Source organism: Plodia interpunctella, chromosome 3 (assembly GCF_027563975.2).
Source record: "Plodia interpunctella isolate USDA-ARS_2022_Savannah chromosome 3, ilPloInte3.2, whole genome shotgun sequence".
NCBI classification, from domain to species: Eukaryota; Metazoa; Arthropoda; class Insecta; order Lepidoptera; family Pyralidae; genus Plodia; species Plodia interpunctella.
The window spans coordinates 6663600-6682751 of NC_071296.1; the positions used below are offsets into that span (position 1 = coordinate 6663600).

General features: G+C 38.3%; 2 protein-coding genes across 8 annotated transcripts in view; one reads left to right on the plus strand and one right to left on the minus strand.

Annotated features, from left to right (window-relative positions):
* The first annotated feature begins 263 nt into the window (after positions 1-263).
* Positions 264-18684, plus strand: LOC128683342 (receptor-type guanylate cyclase Gyc76C-like). 6 transcript variants are annotated; one of them, XM_053768888.1, is made up of 25 exons: positions 264-405; positions 802-979; positions 6266-6466; positions 6703-6900; positions 7068-7133; positions 7228-7468; positions 7784-7930; positions 8929-9134; positions 9694-9871; positions 10223-10383; positions 10644-10934; positions 11097-11216; positions 11593-11733; positions 12080-12151; positions 12224-12313; positions 12402-12477; positions 12551-12709; positions 12946-13135; positions 13443-13583; positions 15165-15387; positions 15865-16009; positions 16389-16591; positions 16965-17100; positions 17471-17672; positions 17961-18684. In XM_053768888.1, the coding sequence occupies exons 3-25, from the start codon at positions 6293-6295 to the stop codon at positions 18439-18441; spliced, it is 4041 nt and encodes a 1346-aa protein (XP_053624863.1). In that variant the 5' UTR covers positions 264-405; positions 802-979; positions 6266-6292; the 3' UTR covers positions 18442-18684. The 6 variants fall into 6 exon arrangements, with proteins under 6 accessions (XP_053624863.1, XP_053624872.1, XP_053624855.1 ...); XM_053768897.1 differs by having other exon boundaries at positions 271-405; positions 781-979; XM_053768906.1 differs by having other exon boundaries at positions 335-350.
* LOC128683364 (uncharacterized protein) overlaps positions 18667-19152 on the minus strand; it is a 32314-nt gene continuing 31828 nt past the window's right edge. For both annotated transcript variants that reach the window (XM_053768931.2, XM_053768938.2), the window contains one exon: positions 18667-19105. In XM_053768931.2, the coding sequence (XP_053624906.1) occupies positions 18860-19105 (246 nt within the window). In that variant the 3' untranslated portion in view covers positions 18667-18859. The remainder of the gene's footprint in view (positions 19106-19152) is intronic.

The window sequence follows — 19152 nt, forward strand, 5'->3', positions numbered from 1 at the left end:
TGATGAGAGATAAAAGATATGCGCTCTGTCTTGTTTCTTATGTGTTTCTAATATGCTCATCTCTTGTATGAGCGAAAATTAATGACAGACAAATAAAAGATATGACATTCTATAGCTCTCTCTGTCTACTCTAGAGCATTGAACGTGAACCCGCGAACGGGGCCCTTTTAAATGATGTGTAGCATTACTGATACCAACCTAAAGATATTAAACATCAGTTTCCGTTTGATCTCTTTCATATTTTCTGTGTTACCATGTCTTTGCTTAGATGTCATGTCAGTCAAGTGATATTATTATTTGTGAAAAGCAACAAGTTTTTTGCGTTTCTCTTCTCTATTTGAAGTTCTTTAGTGCGTTGTTATAATGATGTTCTTCCCGGCTTAATCACCTCATATGTTATTAAAAGTAAAATGTTAAAGTTTTAATAACTCAAATTACTACGACTTTCTATAACGTGTAGTGTTAAAAATGTTTCGTACCATTCGATATCTAATTAGTATATTAGTTTGTGATTTGCCTGTGTCACCTAGATAAACTCCTCGGTCGAGTATTATTATAGAAAATCTTGTGACTCCAGCAAAGAAAAAAAGAAAAAAAGAGATTTGTGAAAACTTTGCTTAGGGATTGTTACATTTTCTTGGGTCTTATATACCATTGCACAAAACGTAGACTTTATAACACATAGAAAGTTTACGGTTAATCCGGTGTATATAATAATAATCAACTTTTGTCATAATTTTTATCATGTTCTGTATATGTTAAACATCCATACTGTTTTAGCATCATATAAAATATTTTTAGAACTCAGCATACAGTGGTACTGGAGTTTGTTTTCACAAAAGACTGACTGCCTTGAAGAGTTAACACTTGAACATATAGTCGTTTCCTATTGTATGTGAGTCAATATTGAACTGTAATGAAATATGAGTGTGTGAACTGTACTACAAAATATTATCAAACGGATTTTTCAACCCTTATGGTGAGTAAATATTTGATTCATTGTATTATGCTTTTCTTCAAGATCTGACTTAATGGATGTTACACCCTGCTGGTGAAAGGGCCCAGACAAGAGGCCTAACTGCGGAAAACACTTCTCGAGGGAATTAATGAATGAATACACCCTGCTGGTTACAACTGTTGGGATCAGGCTCCTACATATGCAGGACATGATCTTATAATGTTATGTGTTGACTCCTATTGTTTGTTTAATTTACGGAGACAATATTACATTATCACACAACAAATGAACCTATTTTTAATTTATCTCCCAATGCAAACGGGAATGTTTTAAGTTTCTTGTCTGTGTATCTGTATGTCTATAGCATTGTAACTTCCTAACAGATGAACTAATTTTGATTTGGTTTATTTTTATTTGAAAGTCACCTAAATGGAAATAGTTCTTAGATTAATTTTATTTCTAACACAATTTGATTTTGAAAGCCAATTAAGATTTGTTGTGTTATTCTACTTATAATTGAAATGTTAGTATTAAATTTAAATTAGTGTTCATAACCAATCAACATCACTTCAATGAAATATCGGGAAATCAATTTTAGTAACAAAATATTATGGTATATATTTTTAATTAAAAAACGCTGCATTAAAAGTAGGTACATGGAGCTTAACATACAACACATTAGTTGCTATTATGGTTAGATTTAGGTACTGTCTTTAAAGGCTGGTGTGGTTGGTTTCTTGTTCCAACAGTTAAACAAATCATCTCACTCCTATGTAATACTAGCTTCCTCCCATGGCTTCGCTGCCATGGACATTTTGGGATAAAAACCCTATATTATTTCATGTTATCTTCTACTTGTGGACCAAGTTTCATAACAATCCATTCAGTAGACTTTGCATGACACACTTCACAAACTTTCTATGTTAATTAACATAAAGGAGTTGCACATGGCATGAGAAAGACTGTCACTGTGTCAAATTTCATCATGGTCCACTGGTTTGAGTATGTTCATTATAAACTCCTGTGGTAATTTCAGTACATAGGCCATTTTCAGGAGGCTTAATTACAATCTTTTAAAAAATAAAAATATCCATCCAAGAACAAAAAACTTAAGCAACATGTTGATACCACCAAAATAATTCTGGGAATATTTACTAATAGCTTATTAACTTATTGTAAATTATTTAGTTATCTTCTATTTCCTAGTGTCTTAATGATGATTCTAAAAATAAACACCTAAGTTGTAAAAATAGAATAAGGATAAATACCTGTTTCGGTAGTTTATCCAATAAGCACAGCCAGTAGGTATTAACTTCATATTATGGTTTGTTTGCTAAAATGTAAATCAAGTAAGTAAAAGCTATGGTATATTAATATTGGTTTGTTACCCTCCCTTAAAAATAATACCGGCCAGTCATAAAATCTGAGCAATACATAATTGAAACATTTTTTAAGTCGACAATGAAAGTTGGACCACGAGCATATTTATTGTCTGTCAACCAGCCTATTCCTTAGGGCTGACTTAATTTAAAGAAAAAGTAGGTGTCGCAGGCAGCGCCGGCGACGTGGTTTGGTCGATTTTTATTATCTTACGAGTAGGTGCGGCTGGGCGCGGCAGGCCAAACACCGGCGGGCAAGATCGATAGCTTCACGGACTATTCCGCTTGCCTTGCTCTCTGAAAACAACGACGCAATGTTGCCTGTGTTACCTAGTAACATGTTTCGTTAAATTTTGCTGTAATCTTTTGATTTCATCGTTCCCTTTTAACCAAACTTTTTTCGCAAACAAGTTAGGTTAATATTATTAGGCTCTAAACGGACTCAGGGATATGGCACTACCAGCAGTTATCAATAGGAATCACACATGTTTAAATTTACACATGTTTCAATGTAAAAATGCATGCATTTTTTTGTGTTGTGACATTTATATATTTTCAACAAAACATTACAGATTTAGTCGTTGGTATCGTTGAAGTTGTCATCAACATAAGAGTAATGAAAGAGTTACATTATTTACAAGAACTACACATACATAGATGAAATAAATTGCTTCATTAGAGGGAAATCAATACATTAACAAAAGCCTCATTGTAATTCGCAATCAATGCAGATGGAGACAGTCTTGGAAGCCCTAGTTATGCGTCAACTATCCAGTCGTGCAGTTCATACAAGCATATATAAATACTGGATTACATGAGCTGACCGCTCTGATTTAACCTCATGTATATATAAGTACTTATTCGGTGTGCTATTAATATCTTAGTAAATATGTAACCAAAGTCGAGGCTGCAAATATTAACTCGAATAGGTAAATAATAATACACACACATCATGGTATATATGACGCAGTGTTATGTACCAGGAACGTACCCGTCTGATGTGTTAAATAAGTGTAGTGATCATTATGCGGATCGTACATAATCGTAACCCATACATATTTTATCTTGTCGAGCAGAAGTGCTCGATTATTGAATGTGTTCTTACTTAATTAGTTTAACTTCGTAATTAATTTCTGCATGACGTTTCTTTGTATCGTTATTGCAGTACTTGTGATCGTGATCATCTCTCATTTTAAGAAGAAGGATGAAGTGCCTTAGTTCCTTTGTAACTCAAAATTTAAATACGCGTGTGTCTCGAATAGCTAAACTAAGAAGAAACGTAATGCGTTATTTCGATACTACAATCCTTATTTTTTATCATTTGTGACACTAGAGTCCGATTAGTGCAGAAATATCTAATTGCCATTTATAGAAAGGTACCTAACCATTTTAGTAGAAATAAAAACTGTAAGACAGTTTTTTACTAGACTATCTCATTGGTACAAATAACGGACGAATACATTTAATGCAAAATTTCGTGCTACGCTATTTTGAGGTAAACAACACGCGTCTATCACATGTACGATCAATTTGTTCCGCGGAACGGGCTTGATAGTAAATTCATGTTATTTTTATAGTCTGTTGCTGCAGTAGGAATTCGCTGACGAAGCAAGACTGTCTGCAAATATTTGCGATTGCGCGAATCATAATCAAATTACCTTTTTATTAAATTCTAAAAATAACTTCGGAGAGCGTTATCGCTGACGTTATCTCAAGGCGAGATCACGTCGCTCCGCAGCGGCGCGCCTGCGCATGCGTCGAGTCGTGGTCGTAGATCTTCTTCAAAATCCAACACCGAGCTGAAATGAGCTCGTTCTATTCGCATTGATTTCAACTCTTATATAATTTATTATGTACCTCTGATGCTAGTTTATTCATTCTAATAATTAATACCCGCAACATTTGAAACTTGATGGTAAAAGATCCATTGTTCCCGAAAACTTGTAATGTTATGGTTAGTTGGAGTAATAAGGTCTGTAGTCTGTAGGTGTGTATAAGGTCTGTAGACCTGTGGTGTACACATAGTACAAATAATATAGTGTTTTAGGCGGGGAGCAAAGATTCCAACCATTAGGTCTTAAGTTAAACTCTTGCTGGTTTTAGTTATTTAGGTATATTATATCGAACTCCAGCCTTGGCAAAAGATAAAGAACTGCCGAGTTGCGTGACATAACTGGAAATATTTTTGTCTTGGAATGGCTTGCCGTCGATGCTTGCCGTAGAGCTGTGCACCTAATTATGAAGATGTGGTCATACACCGGCGTTTTGCCCGAGTTTGCAAAGGAGTATATTGTCAAAACAGCGGCATGTCAATTGGTCTAATCGGTGGCCGGCTGTGAGCCAATTACTTACTTGACAGCATGGAAGCAATTCCTGCATTTGAGGGCGGAAAGAGCGCTGCAGGAAGACTTCCCTTTATTGTGTTACAAAAATAGATTTACACTCATCGTTACTTCTGCTGCCATTAATAACCATTTAAACCATTAATTTTAAACGTAGCACATTCAATAATATTATTTATTTTGGGCATTAGGTATCTATCTATATTTAGCATTTTAAATTGAATTAATTATAGGTGCTAAATTACAATTGCAATAGCACTATACTTACCTTACACAAAACCCATGGTTTTGAAAGCTTACCAGTATAGGGATATCATTCCATTTTATTGCTCGCAATTGTGATGATCTTATCTAGTATTTCCGCTAGTAAAACATAATTAAGCTTGATAAGTTACGGAAACGATGCTCATTTGTGAGATTTTTATTTCGAGCAACATCATGCAGTCGTCAACATCAGTTTTGATTAAGATTATATAAGTCTTTATAGTAAGAACAAAAATTGAAAATATCGTACAAGATTTGAAGATGTCCTTATTATGTGCGTGTTGAACTGCAGGAGAGCGTCCAATTGTCTCTAAATCGTCTGGAAGGTCGGCACTCGGTGGATCTTGACATGAGCCGATGTTATTTATTATCAACTGTTCCCTACTCACGTGGGTCAGCGTTTTCGTCGTCCCTGCGTATATACTGGCCAAGTCACGCAGGATATCTTTAAATTAGGTTTCGCCACATCACAGAAATACAATTGTTATTATTTTATTGTTGCAAGTTTTCGACGATCAAATTTCAGCTTCAATGTCTAGCCAAGATATTCTTTTTTCCTTTATTAGTATATATTAAATAATTATTAGACTAAAAGAAAATCATCTGTATATTGTGTCGTGACACCTGACTGGTTGTTATGTGCACTGAGGGAAACAGGAGACATTCGTTATTATTTATAGATTTCTTAGTTGTATTACAACATAATGTTTATCAGTGTGACAATCTGAATAATTAAAGATACGTCTGTGTTATCAAGCTACGTGGCATTTTGTGACGTTATTCCTGTTTATTGCCCGCTTGCTTGGAAAGCATGGAACGTTTATACAGGAGTTTACTAACTAGCGTACTGCAGACTAATTCCATTGCACAAACATATAAAATCTATAAACTTATACTCTGACATCATTTAAAAATGAGGCGATGATCTTTCTCAGTTCCTCTAGACATAGGTACACACAGCGGATTCTAAAACTTGATCAATAAAATATCCAATACAAAATAACATTCCGGCTCAGATATATGTATGATAGTGGGAAAATAAGAATAATGTTCCCAGTAGCAGTAGTGGGGATTGAGCTACCTACATGGCAAACAGGACTGGCAAATGCTTCGGGTCTCGGACGCCAAATTTAGGGCTTTTTTTGGTCGTTCAATTTCATACTACAGGCTCAATGCGATGCCTTTTTTATACAAGCCTCGTGTTTAATCCGACACTGAATTACTCAGTAATTATATAGTCTTAAAATTAGCTTGAATCGGACTCATTCATAATCATTTTCTGTCAGTTTCTGATTTTCAATTTGGGCATGGCTTTCTTCCAGGTGTTAGTATCGCGGTGAAGGCTAGGCATGTGGCGCGGCGCGCGGGTGCTCCTACTCGCGGCGCTGGGGCTCCTGGCCGGGCCGCTGCATGCCGCCAAGAAATACAACATCACCATCGGGTATCTACCCTCTATAAAAGGCGAACTGCGAGACAGGCAGGGGCTTGCTATCTCCGGTGCCTTATCTATGGCACTTGAAGAGGTTCGTCTCTTACCTTGTTTTACGATAAATCAAACTATAAAATGTTACGTTTTCTCCTTATTATTTGGAAATACCGTAATCTAACAGTAGCATCTATAACTAGTGTTTAGTTTATTTTAGGTTTCTATTCCTTATTGATGACGATTTGCATAGAGGCTAAGTAAAAGAGGCCGCATTATTGTTAACTTTACTGCAGGTATGATGTTTATATTTTATGGTATTGTTGTTGATTACAGATTAACAACAGCACTAGAATACTACCAGACGTGGAACTGTTACTGCAATGGAACGACACTCAGTTCAACACGATCACGGCGACTCGACTTCTCACCGACATGAGTTGTTCGGGTGTTGTCGCGTTTTTCGGACCCGAGGGGAAATGCAACACGGAAGCTATCATTGCACAGTCGAGGAACCTACCCATGATCTCATATGTGAGTTTAACCCATCAAATAAAACTGTCACACAATTATATTTTCGTTTTATGCAGTTTACGATTTATCAACTTTATAATTAGATGTTTTACAAATTCTTACGTTTTCAATATATATGATGTTACGTTTTCAATGTATAAATGAATAACATTTTTTTTTTATTTCAGAAATGCTCAGATTACCAAATTTCTGCCCTATCAAACTTTGCAAGACTTGAACCTCCAGATACACAGGTATGTTAATTACGTATAATTTTAATATCCATTTTTAAACTGCATTTTTACATTACATTACTATTAATGAAAAAAAAAAACAAATACTTTTCAGGCCACAAAATCAGTAATATCCTTACTCCGTTACTACCGATGGAACAAATTCTCAATACTGTACGAAGAGGCGTGGGTGACGGTCGCCCTAACGCTGGAGATCCACGCGAAGAAGAACAATATGACGGTGAACCACCTGCGGCCGGTGTTGGACGGCTACAAGTGCTGCGAGGAGAAGCTGCCGTGCTGCGCGCCAGGGTTCTGGTACCAGTTCATACAGGACACCAAAAACAGGACCAGAAGTAAGTGTGGAGCATTAACTAAGATAAAAAGGGTTTTTTTTTTCAAACTTAATGCTTTAGTACAGATTTTTGCCTCATTAGGTGAAAATCCGAGCCGACGCCAGCGAATTCATAAAAACACGACACAAACATCAAAATTTTGTTTGAAATTAGACCTTACACAACATCAGCGCTTCTAGTAGCGAATTTGCTGGCGTTAGCCCACGTTGCTTATTACCAGAGAGATTTTTTTAATTTCTACATTTTTAATTATTATTGCCTCAGAATGGAAGAGCTAGAAAACATATTTTAACTTTCCACTGTATTATTTTCCAGTTTACGTTTTCTTGGGTTCGACCACTGGCCTCATCGACATGATGTCGGCGATGGACTCGCTACAGTTGTTTCTGAAGGGAGAGTACATGGTTATATTTGTCGATATGATGACCTACTCGCCTAAAGATTCACTCAAATATTTGATGAGTAAGTGTCTTAATTATAATGAGTCTTGATTAGAAAATCTAAGTAGTAAAACGTCCAACAAAGCGAAACGTCTAATGAGCAATGTGCCTAGCTAGCTAATCGCCTATGTAGCAAAACGTCTAACTATAAAAAATTGTAAGTAGTAAGTAAATTAAATATAATGTAGGCCTATCTATTTAAATCACAGTCGTAACACTTTAATGGCTTTTAAATCGGAACTCAACTTCCGATTTAAATGTCATTAACAACAAATTTTAAATTTATTATTATCATAAGGAAAATTCAAAACAGAAATGTTATCGTAATTTTCCATTTCCGATTAACAAATTGAATTGAAACATTACCTACTCAATGAAATAATTTATCTAAAAATTGATATTTTTGTATTTCAAATCTTTGTTCAAATATTTTGTTATAATAGGGGTCAGTCGTGGCTTTGCTCGGGTGGACCACCTTTAAAAATATATTACAACCGTCTCAGTCCTACTTTATGCACGTATAAAATTTCTTCAAAATCATTCAAGCCGTTTCGGAAGAGTATGGTAACTAAAACTGTGGCACGAATTTTTTTATATTAGATGGACGTTTGTTTGACTGGATGTCTGCCATTGTTATTTATTTTATGTATTTATTTAACTTTATTTAAAAAATATATGTAAATGGCGGACTTAAAGCCTGAGGCTTTTTCTACTAGTCAACCAGTCTGTGATTGTTATTGTGATATTTTATTTGTAAACTTTTTTAGACTATATACAAATGGGAGTGTTCTAGATGTTGTTAGCTCTAGAGTTAGGCTATTAAGTGGGCCCCTAATTTGATAGATCCCATTTTGACTTCGTCAAAATTCGTCGCCTTGTACCTATACGAGTACAATATTATTGTTTCAAAATTAGAACTACAAAATCGTTTAATTTTATACACAAAATATTATTTAAAGAAAAGTATAGTGACAGATGTCAAATGTGATCTATGAAGACGTGAACACCAACTGCTTGCAGAGGCCGACGAGCGCGGGCTGACGAACTCGCGGCTGGTGTGCCCGAAGGCGGAGGAGTTCCGCAAGCGCGCGCAGTCCGTGATGGTGGTGGTGTCGTCGGAGCCCGCCAGCACCTACGAGGAGTTCACGGCCAAAGTGCGACAGTACAACTCCATGAAGCCCTTCTCCTTCCCGCTGCCGGCCGTCTTCAACAACAAGTTCAATAAGGTTCGACATTACTTTTAGTAATTTTTTAATTTGCTATACATGTTTTTACATAAAATCAAATCAGGGGGTATACTGCATAGACATGTTTTTTTTGTTTCGTGTTCCATTGACTCCATTGATATTCTGAGGACAATAAAACGTGTATAAATAAAACATAATATTTCTAGCTGTTTCCAGAAACTCCGCCCGCGACTAAATGTAATAGGTGCGTTTTTCATACAAACTTTTACCCCCATTTCTGGCCCCTGGTGGTTGAAATTTAGAAACTTTTAATAATAAACTCGGAATTTGGTCAATTCAGCCGTTTAACTGTGAAAGTGTTACAGATAGAGTTTCGAATTTATATTATTTTGGAATAAGAAGAAGTCTTGATATCATACTATATCATAATCGACACCCAATAAAATATGATGAGATACAAAATACGAAGGTCAAGTGCATCACACGAACATTCCATCTTTCTTTTCTTTCGGTCGCCTTTATCTTTCAAGACTTTCTTCCATCATAGTTGGGTTCTTTCACTTCAAAATATCATATTAAATTATTTCATTGATTTCAGTTTGTGTCAATCTACGCTGCCTATCTCTACGACTCAGTGCAACTGTATGCAACGGCTTTAGATAAATTGATAAGAGAGGAGACTGAGAAGGAAGTGTTGACGTACAGCAAGTTGATGAGCGTCGCCACCAACGGCTCCAGGATCATCGCCAAGATGATCGAGAGCACACCATATAAAAGTATTTTTTTTAAATGACTAGATTTGGTCAATGTCTAGTAGATTTTGAAATTCAGAAAAGATAACACTGTAACTTGATTTTGTATTAAAAAAAAAGCGAAAATCGTAACTATTTCACCATAACAAATACTATTCTTAGTTTTTTCATAAAATATTTTTTTTGGAAACATCTATGTCTCTCTTGAATGATGGTCTGTCTTTTCAGCCAGTAAAGCTTAATATTAATTACGATACTAATGTCAAAATAGTTACGTTCAACATAATTGTGAAATAATAATTATCTATTTCCGCGTCAATAGCAGCATATATAATTAAAATTATGCTAAAATAAAATGAAAGGAAATCTGTTCAGGTGTGTCGGGGATGACAATCCGTTTGGACGAGCGCGCGGACTCGGAGGGCAACTTCTCCGTGCTGGCGTTCAAGCGGATGAACTTCAGCGACGACGACATCGACTGCTCCCACAGCATGATCCCCGTCGGCCACTTCCAGCAGAGCTCCCGCCAATACCCGGTTGGACTTCGCCACGATTATATTCTCACTAGATGTTGACCGCGGCTTCGCCTGCGTTTTGTCTAGTGTTTGTAAAACGCCTATGTCACATAGTGGGTTGTGACTGGGATGAAGATTATCTTTAACACTGTAGGATAAAGCTGGTGAATAGTAAAAAGCTGGTATAAAGTATCTGACAACAGATACTTTTTCTCTCTCTATTTGATATTTCTACCTTTAAGACGCCCGCCACCATAACAGAGCTATTTCTCTGTTTGCAGATATACAGACCCAACTCGCTTCTGCCGATCGACTGGCCCGACAATGTGAAGCCGGAAGACGAGCCTTCCTGCGGTTTTTTGAACGAGAAATGTCCTAAAGATGACTCGCAAATTACGTCACTCGTGGTCGCCGGGACATTAGCTGTGACGCTGTTTTGCGCACTCGTGGTCACCGTCAGCATCTACCGCAAGTGGAAGATCGAGCAGGAGATCGAGGGGTTGTTGTGGAAGGTGGAGCTGCATGAGATCAGCGGCTATCTGGGCAGTGGCATGATGTGGTCGCCCAGTAAGGTGAGTGCTGGCATCTACCGCAAGTGGAAGATTGAGCAGGGGATCCAGGGAACAGGAGGAACATATCTTTTAAATATGATTGGTAGAAACCGCAATTGTTTTTTTTTTCAAGATTAATTATTCTTTAAAAGTGAACACAATGATTTTCTTTTCTGTTTTTAGCTGAGTTTGGCAAGTGGTATATCATGCGAGAGTAGGTGCTGTCCACAAATATTCACTCCTACAGCGAGGTACAAGGGAAACGTCGTCCGGATAAAGGAATTAAAATTCTCCAAAAAGAAGGTTAGTTTTAAAAGACTTATCATAATATATACGAAATTTACCAAGCCTGTCGCTCAGTTAATTAAAGTCTCATCTCATTATACATTATAGACAGTGGTGGGTTAGCCAAATAGTAGAAGTAAGCAAATACTAGAGTTCCACTCATCAAACTAATGTGTGTGAACGGCCTTAACACGGTACTGAGGACGAAGTGCGGGTTTACATTTCACCTCTCACTATAATGGATTCGAAGTATCGTTGCGTCACAATGGCGCAATGTGATTGATCTCTTTGCGTCTCACTTCGACTCGATGGTGAGATGTAAATAGAAAACCTGCACTAAACCCTCTGATCTCTTCGATTACGCTAAGTACTTATAAACAATGAAAATTTCCAGGATATCCCCCGCAACGTGATGAAAGAGATGCGGTTACTGCGCGAGCTGCGTCACGACAACCTCAACTCGTTCATCGGCGCGGTGGTGGAGCCGCTGCGGGTGCTGCTCATCACGGACTACTGCGCCAAGGGCAGCTTGTATGTGAGTGCACATTTCTCATGCTCATCGCTAATTCAACGCCTATTTTTATATATTATATATATAAATGAGTTTTTGAATTTTCCACATAATGGACCAAACATTTTCCATCGAAATAAAATAGAATCTAAATGAAGCATTATACAAATGCCGTTCCATGGAAGCAAATCCGATGCCGATTCATGAGTACATTTGACTTGAATATATGACTTTTAGTTCCTGGCCTCATTACTCTCCTACCACTCTCCTATCACTCTCCTATCTTGAAATCTTATAGAACCAAATGTTTTCAATTAATATTGGACCTTATTCGTAATATATCTGCCTAATTAATTTAACTTGTTTTCAGGACATAATAGAAAATGAAGATATAAAATTGGATAACATGTTTATTTCTTCATTAGTGCATGATCTCATAAAGGTAAATATTGTCATTTGTTTCTTTACTTTTGTGTTCGTATTATTTCGAGGCTAATCTGTCTTGCTTTTTCAGGGTATGACGTTTATTCATACATCGCCATTAATATTTCACGGAAATCTCAAGTCCTCGAATTGTGTCGTCACGTCACGCTGGATGTTGCAGGCAAGCATTTTATTTATATTCAGAAATAAAGATATACTATACCCTGCAAAGCTGGTTTTAAAATTGCAAAATTGTTTTTGTTTTTTAGGTTACAGATTTTGGTCTACATGATTTAAGATATAGTGCTGAAAATGATTTTATAGGGGAACATCAATATTATAGAGGTAAATTTACAAGTCCTTATTTTTAATCCTATTTTTTATTATAGCGTATCTTTTATTTTATCTTGTGTTTTAGGTTTATTATGGAAGTCGCCAGAATTGCTCAGAGAGTTGGAAAATCCAAACGGAACTGTTGGTGGCACACAAAAGGGAGATGTCTATGCATTTGGTATTATACTTTATGAGATGATAGCGAGGAGAGGGCCGTTTGGGCCGACCAAATTGGAACCAAAAGGTATAAAAACAATTGAGTTTTATATAAAAAGAACTAATGGCCACTTTAATTGATCAATTTTATTAATTGTGTGATGTACTAATTGTTTTCATTTAAATAAATTAAGGCATTCTGTTTTCTAAAATTGTGACGTTATATACCATGATCTGATGTGAAATATTGGTTTGTACATTAGAAAAGAGTGATTTGTCTAGTCGGAAAACAGGCAATGCAGTAAGGTCATGAATTGTTGTCAGACATCGTGGACCGTGTAAAGCGGCCGAAGCTGGAGGGCGAGGAAGTGTTCCGGCCGGACACCAGCGTGCTGGAGGGCGTGGCGGAGGAGTACGTGGTGGCGTGCATGCGCGACTGCTGGGCCGACGACCCCGCGCTGCGCCCCGACTTCCCCGCCATCCGCACCCGCCTCAAGAAGATGAAGTCTGGCAAGTAAGGACTGTTTCATTACCTCGCCTTCCTTTTTCCACAAATCTCTGGCTAGAGCCTGTTGCCATCCCCGCAAGAAATGTTGATATTTTTCATATAACTATCATTTTCTACTGCAGGGCAAAAGCATCCTCTTTCTGTTTCCGATCACTTCTATCGCTCAGTAGTTGTTCCCATCCGTTGTCGAAGAATGATAGTTCGTCGGACCATCTCATCTTCGGCTTGACTTGCGATGCCCTGGCTCTGGCCCTGGTCTAAAACAGTCTTAAAGACACGATGATCCACTAACTTAACTACGTTATTATCGTAGATCGCGAAACATAATGGATCAAATGATGGACATGATGGAAAAGTATGCCAACAATTTAGAAGAAATAGTCACTGAGCGAACGAGGCTACTCATTGAAGAGAAACAGAAGACGGAAGATTTGCTACACAGGATGCTGCCTAAGTAAGTAAAATACTTTTCTGGGAAACAGTACAATTTGAATACATTTCCTCATTTCTAACTACCTATCCTGAATGAGATCCAACAAAATTCGGTCCACGACATCAAGTTAATGTTGACACAATATCGCTTTGATATATTAGCTTGTGTTCAGCTACACTGTTCTGTTCTAAATGTAAATGCTTTGTACGGCAAAGTCATTTGGAAACATATCCATGCATGTGTTACCCAAAATACTTGTAATAACATTTCCCATAGGTCACTAATCTATTTTGCAAAAGCTATGAGATGAAATGCTGTAAGTGGTGAGCACATCCAAGAAAACGCAAATACAACAAGCAGAATGCTCGACCGGACGACGAACTGGTTTACATTTAGTCCAATGAATTATACTGTACATGTGTATGTACTCTATTTCTTCTACATGATTGATTACATTGCCAATGATAGGCATAAAAATATTTCTTTATTAAAAAAATATGATGTGTTCACTAATCAAAAGTTGTAGTAAAACAAAAAACAAATATCCATGACGTCGACGTACCTATGTAAATAAATTTTAGGGTGATATATTTTTTGAAAGTTCCCACATCGACATGGACTTGATGTAAAACAGTGGTGCATTGTCTTAATGGAAAAAGAAAAAATGTAAATGTATTCACTTTGTTGTACTTGTGTTCTTTTCCAGATGTGGAGGTTGAATCCATTATAGAAATGTCGTGAAAAATGTCTTGAGGTAATTAACTCCCTACTGGTGATTGCAGTTTAATATGGTTTGCCTTCCTCTTTGTAGTAGGAGGTCACGCGAGTGTCGTATTCATAAGCGTGCCCTCAAGACCTTTGATTAGAGTTGAAAGTAGCGTAGAGCTTGCTTGGGGTTTACGGTGGTTGTGGCGAATCGAATGAGGTCCCATTACTTCTATTCTCATAATATTACTAGGGAGAACATATCTTTGCTAGTTTTATTATGTAAAATTGAACTAGTGGGATAGATCGATGTGTGTAGGTGGTGGGGGCACAATCATACATCGCCAGCTTGTAAGCGATTGACTCCTTTGTGTCTTTCATTGGTTTGCTGTAGGAGAGATCGGATCTATATTAATATATTTTGCAAATAATACTTTGTATTCTAAATTGATTTAGCATGACCTTTGTATTCATCATTTAGATTTAAAGCGGTTGAGAAGGAGTTCAACATTTATCTTTTCCCTTTTACTTTACCGCAATTCTAATTTTAGAATTTAGAACTTTCAAAAAATTTAGCATGCCATTTGTAGTTTTAAAATCGTAGAATAATTGAGTACAAATTTATTTTTAAAAATTCTTCATTATCTGCACAATCTATGTCAAGGTATGGAACGTTGTATTTTACACTATCACTTTAGTATGTAAAACACACAAAGTAATAAAATTAACTTGTATTATTTATTTTAAGCATGGAAGCTAAAAATGTGAAGAATTGTTATACAAAATTTTGTTGGTACAATTTTTTTTTCATAATAACAGGGAGTTGTTCCCTATAAAATTTCGCAAATGCGAATGGAATTAAATTTTATTGCATTTATATGGGAACAATTGTCTTAGGTCGGTGGCACACCGGCTGACGACGGGCGAAGGCGTGGAGCCCGAGTCGTTCGACTCCGTCACGATCTACTTCAGCGACATCGTGGGCTTCACAGCCATGTCGGCCGAGAGCACGCCCCTGCAGGTCGTCAACTTCCTCAACGATTTGTACACAGTCTTCGACAGGGTCATCAGGGGTTATGACGTCTATAAGGTGGAGACTATAGGCGACGCGTATATGGTGGTGAGTATTAAAATAAAATAAAGTTTTATTTAGCTAAAATAATGATAGGTACATATATGTACAATATAATGTAGATTCAATGTAGTGTGTGAAAAATTCCGGTCACACTATTCACAGCAATCCAGAATCATTATTTAAAGTGCGAATGATGTATAAAACACAACACGTTATTTGATACAACGATTCTATAGGAAATTGAAGAAATGATAAGTAAGATTATCTTCTACATTTAATAAGAGGTTATTTCTATAGAATATAGGCAACATGTAATAAAATAGTCTTACTTTTATTTATATTAAAGCAGCGATACATTTGCCCAAAACTATTTTTTTTATTTATTTTATTTATTTATTTATTTATTTTTAGGTATAGTATTTATTAGTAGGTATAGTTAGAAAGATGGTAAAGAATGAGAATACGATTTTAAACAATCGTACATTGTTATATAATAAATAGTTATACCTATATTCCTTACAGGTTTCGGGACTTCCCATAAGAAATCAAGATAGACATGTAGGTGAAATCGCCTCCATGGCACTAGAATTGTTAAGTGCTGCAAAAAGTCACAAAATATCTCACAGGCCAAATGAAACTCTCAAATTAAGAATAGGAATACATACAGGTAAGTTTCATTTTCTGTGAGATGTTGTTGAAATACGTTTTATAAGTTATTGTTTATTTTGTATCCAAAACTTGTTTATATTTAGATAAAATGCACTTTATGTACTGAACTACTATTTTTAGGGTTCTAATTGATAATGTTTTGTATGTAAACATGGTTTTATTTTTAATCTTTGTTCACTATTAAAATAAGTATTATATATAATATTTTTCACTTAATATATATTTTTTGTCATTTATTGTATTTTTAGGCTTCACTCTTTCTAAGCCATGAAATTTCGAAGCGAGATTCACTGTTGAAAACAAATTTTTGAGATTTTTTTTATACACTTAACTACATACATTTAACTACCAGTCGCTAATCGTTTGTTTTATATTAGGTGCGGTAGTAGCAGGCGTTGTGGGCCTCACAATGCCTCGATACTGTTTGTTCGGGGACACAGTTAACACTGCGTCGCGGATGGAATCTAACGGCGAACCACTGCGCATACACATCTCTCCCAGCTGCAAGGCGGCGCTCGACAAGATCGGCGGGTACGTCGTCGAGCCCCGCGGCACTATACCCATCAAGGGCAAAGGACAGGTTTGTAATATGGGTTATTTCTTTTAATTTCGAACAGTGAAGATAATCGAATGGCGAACCATTGCGCATACATATCTCTAATAGCTGCAAGGCGGCGCTTGACAAGTACGGTATGTCTTCGAGGTATCATCGGCAGATACTGGAAATGGCAGACGATAAAAAATGACAGATTCTATAAATAATGGCAAGTCACTAAGCGTGTTTTAAAAGTGTGTGAAAAGCGTGATTTACTTTGTTCATACAGTTGGTTAAAGAACAACTCTACTTTGGAGAGGTGCCGTGGCTCGCTCCTGGCATGTAGAGAAATAATAATTTCCTAAGTCTAATAAATCCTTAAATTGATACAATTAATGACTTTGAATATGATTTCCAGTTGCAAACATACTGGCTGGTCAGCGCGACAGACAAGGCAATCCAGAAGCGTGCGGTGGACGGCGAGGAGCGGCCGCTGTTCTGTCGCCCGCGCAGAAGTCCGCGCCTCGCTGACTCCAGGCATCCTTCCGTTTCCGGTATCAAAACCTTTCTATTTTTTATTAAATATTCAACCTTTTTGAATTAATTTCGTTAGATATTGTGCACTTTTTTCATTACTTGAAATAAGGGAGTATTTTCGTGGTTTGGGTTCCGAGACCCGGTCCCGGTCCCACTCGATCACGTGTTTTTCTAGATAATTTTAGGCGAAACAAGACCATTGTTTCGCCTAAAATTGCGAACGGACTTCACGCAAATTTGGCTCTGTCTACCCCATAAATAATGAAGATGTGATCCTCATATCGCTTCTGAATAGAACAGGACTATTGCTAGTGAAAAATGATTTGTAATCTTTGGATAAAAATCGATATTGAATGCAGTTAGATTACTTGCAATCGATTTTTTCAGAGTCGCGGAATGACCCCAGTTGGGGTACGAGCGGGGTGCGGCAGCGGGTGGCGAGCGGGACGCGGTCTGTGGGGGGCGGGGTCGGGGTTGGGGGAGGGGGAGGAGGAGGAGGCGACGGCGGGGGGCGGGGCTCCCGCTGCTCGCTGCAGGCCTCGCAGCTGGCCGACGACCGCCGCGCCAGGGTTGAGCCTACTACTGCTAGGTCGGTATATACTTACATGGATAATTGGCTATATGATTGGGTCAAGGTTATTCAGAAATTGCACCTTTACAGGTATTTTTTCGAGTCAAATTTTATACTGTAGGTAAAAAAAATATGATGATATTTATATAATCAAAAATAGAATTAAATGTAATTTTTAAGGCCATTTCTAGCCGCACTCTAGGACCGTAGTAAGATTAATGTAATTATGATTATCGTAGTTAGTAATCAAATATCTCGCAATAAAAACGAATGACAACGGGCTAAATATATGAATGTTTTACGAAGCAGGCATGCGCTGAGCTCCATAGCGTCGTCGGGGTCCGAGTCGGAAGCGCAGGCGCAGGCGCAGGCGCAGGCGCAGACGCTGCGGCCGGCGCGGTCGCTGGACCCGCTGCCGACGCGCCGCCTGCGCCGCGACCTCACCTCGCGCTCGCTGGACGCCGACGCGCCGCTGCCCACTGTCTGCGGCGACCCGCTGCTCTTCAACGGCACCATCATAGGCATCGTCACCGAGGACAGCCCCCTCCTGCGCAAATGCAGCCTCTACAACAAATTCGACCGGCCCAAACGAAAAGTCCCCGAGTCCTCCTACATAGAGTACTATAAAAAGTGGCGCTCGCTGGAGAACGTCGCGGACGGGCTGGCGGATTCGCGGAAGCGCCGCTTCGGAATCCGGTCGTGGCTGCTGGGCATCTTCAGCACGCGCAGCAGCAACTCGTCGCTGCGCCGCGCGCCGCCGCTGCTCGACCGCGAGTCAGCCGTCTGATGCCGCGCCTGCGGTACGCCTTTAGGTAGGAAAGATTGTGCAATATGAGGATTCGGCATGAACGCGACAGTGTTAAATCGGTGCACGAACGTTCTCAAAGTAAATTAGTCATTGTTATCGAACGGCTCTAAGCTCGCTCGGCCTGATCGTCCTACTTCATATAAAATGTATATTAGTCTACATGTTCTGTTGTAAATAATATGTGTAAGTAAAACGATGTTACCGTGAATTGTGAAATAAGAGTTTAATGTTATTAAATAATTTCTATCGATAAAGGTCTCTTAATAATACTGACACAGATCACATAATGCTAGGTTGACGAAACACTGTCGAGGAACAATGTCATGGGAAAAAATCACTTTCGCGTTAACAGATCATTGACTAGTTTAGGGACGTAAGGGGAGGTAAGTACTGGCGCTCATGCGTCGGCGAGTAGCGGAATACCGGCTCCGTCCTCGTATCCGTTGAGGACGAGTTTGATATCGCAGCGGTCGCTGGCGCAGGCCTGGCCGGCGGGGGACGCTGGGGGCGCTGGGGGCGCGGGGGCGGCGCTCTCGGAGCTCTCTATGATGGGGCACGACACGCTGGTGTACTCGTGCCGCAGCTGCGGGGCTTCCAGCAGGTCTCCGCGCGACGTGGCTGCTAGGCGACCTTCTCCCACCACCTGATAAAACATTTTAATCGTTTAATTGTTTACTTATGTACCTACAT

What these genes read in the sequence shown, in the direction of transcription:
- LOC128683342 (XM_053768888.1), top strand. Translation starts at nt 6,293, where the DNA reads ATGTGGCGCGGCGCGCGGGTGCTCCTACTCGCGGCGCTGGGGCTCCTG. An exon ending in ACCTACCCATGATCTCATAT is followed by an intron (nt 6,901 to 7,067) that starts GTGAGTTTAACC and finishes TTTTTATTTCAG; the next exon opens with AAATGCTCAGATTACCAAAT. An exon ending in TCAACAACAAGTTCAATAAG is followed by an intron (nt 9,135 to 9,693) that starts GTTCGACATTAC and finishes CATTGATTTCAG; the next exon opens with TTTGTGTCAATCTACGCTGC.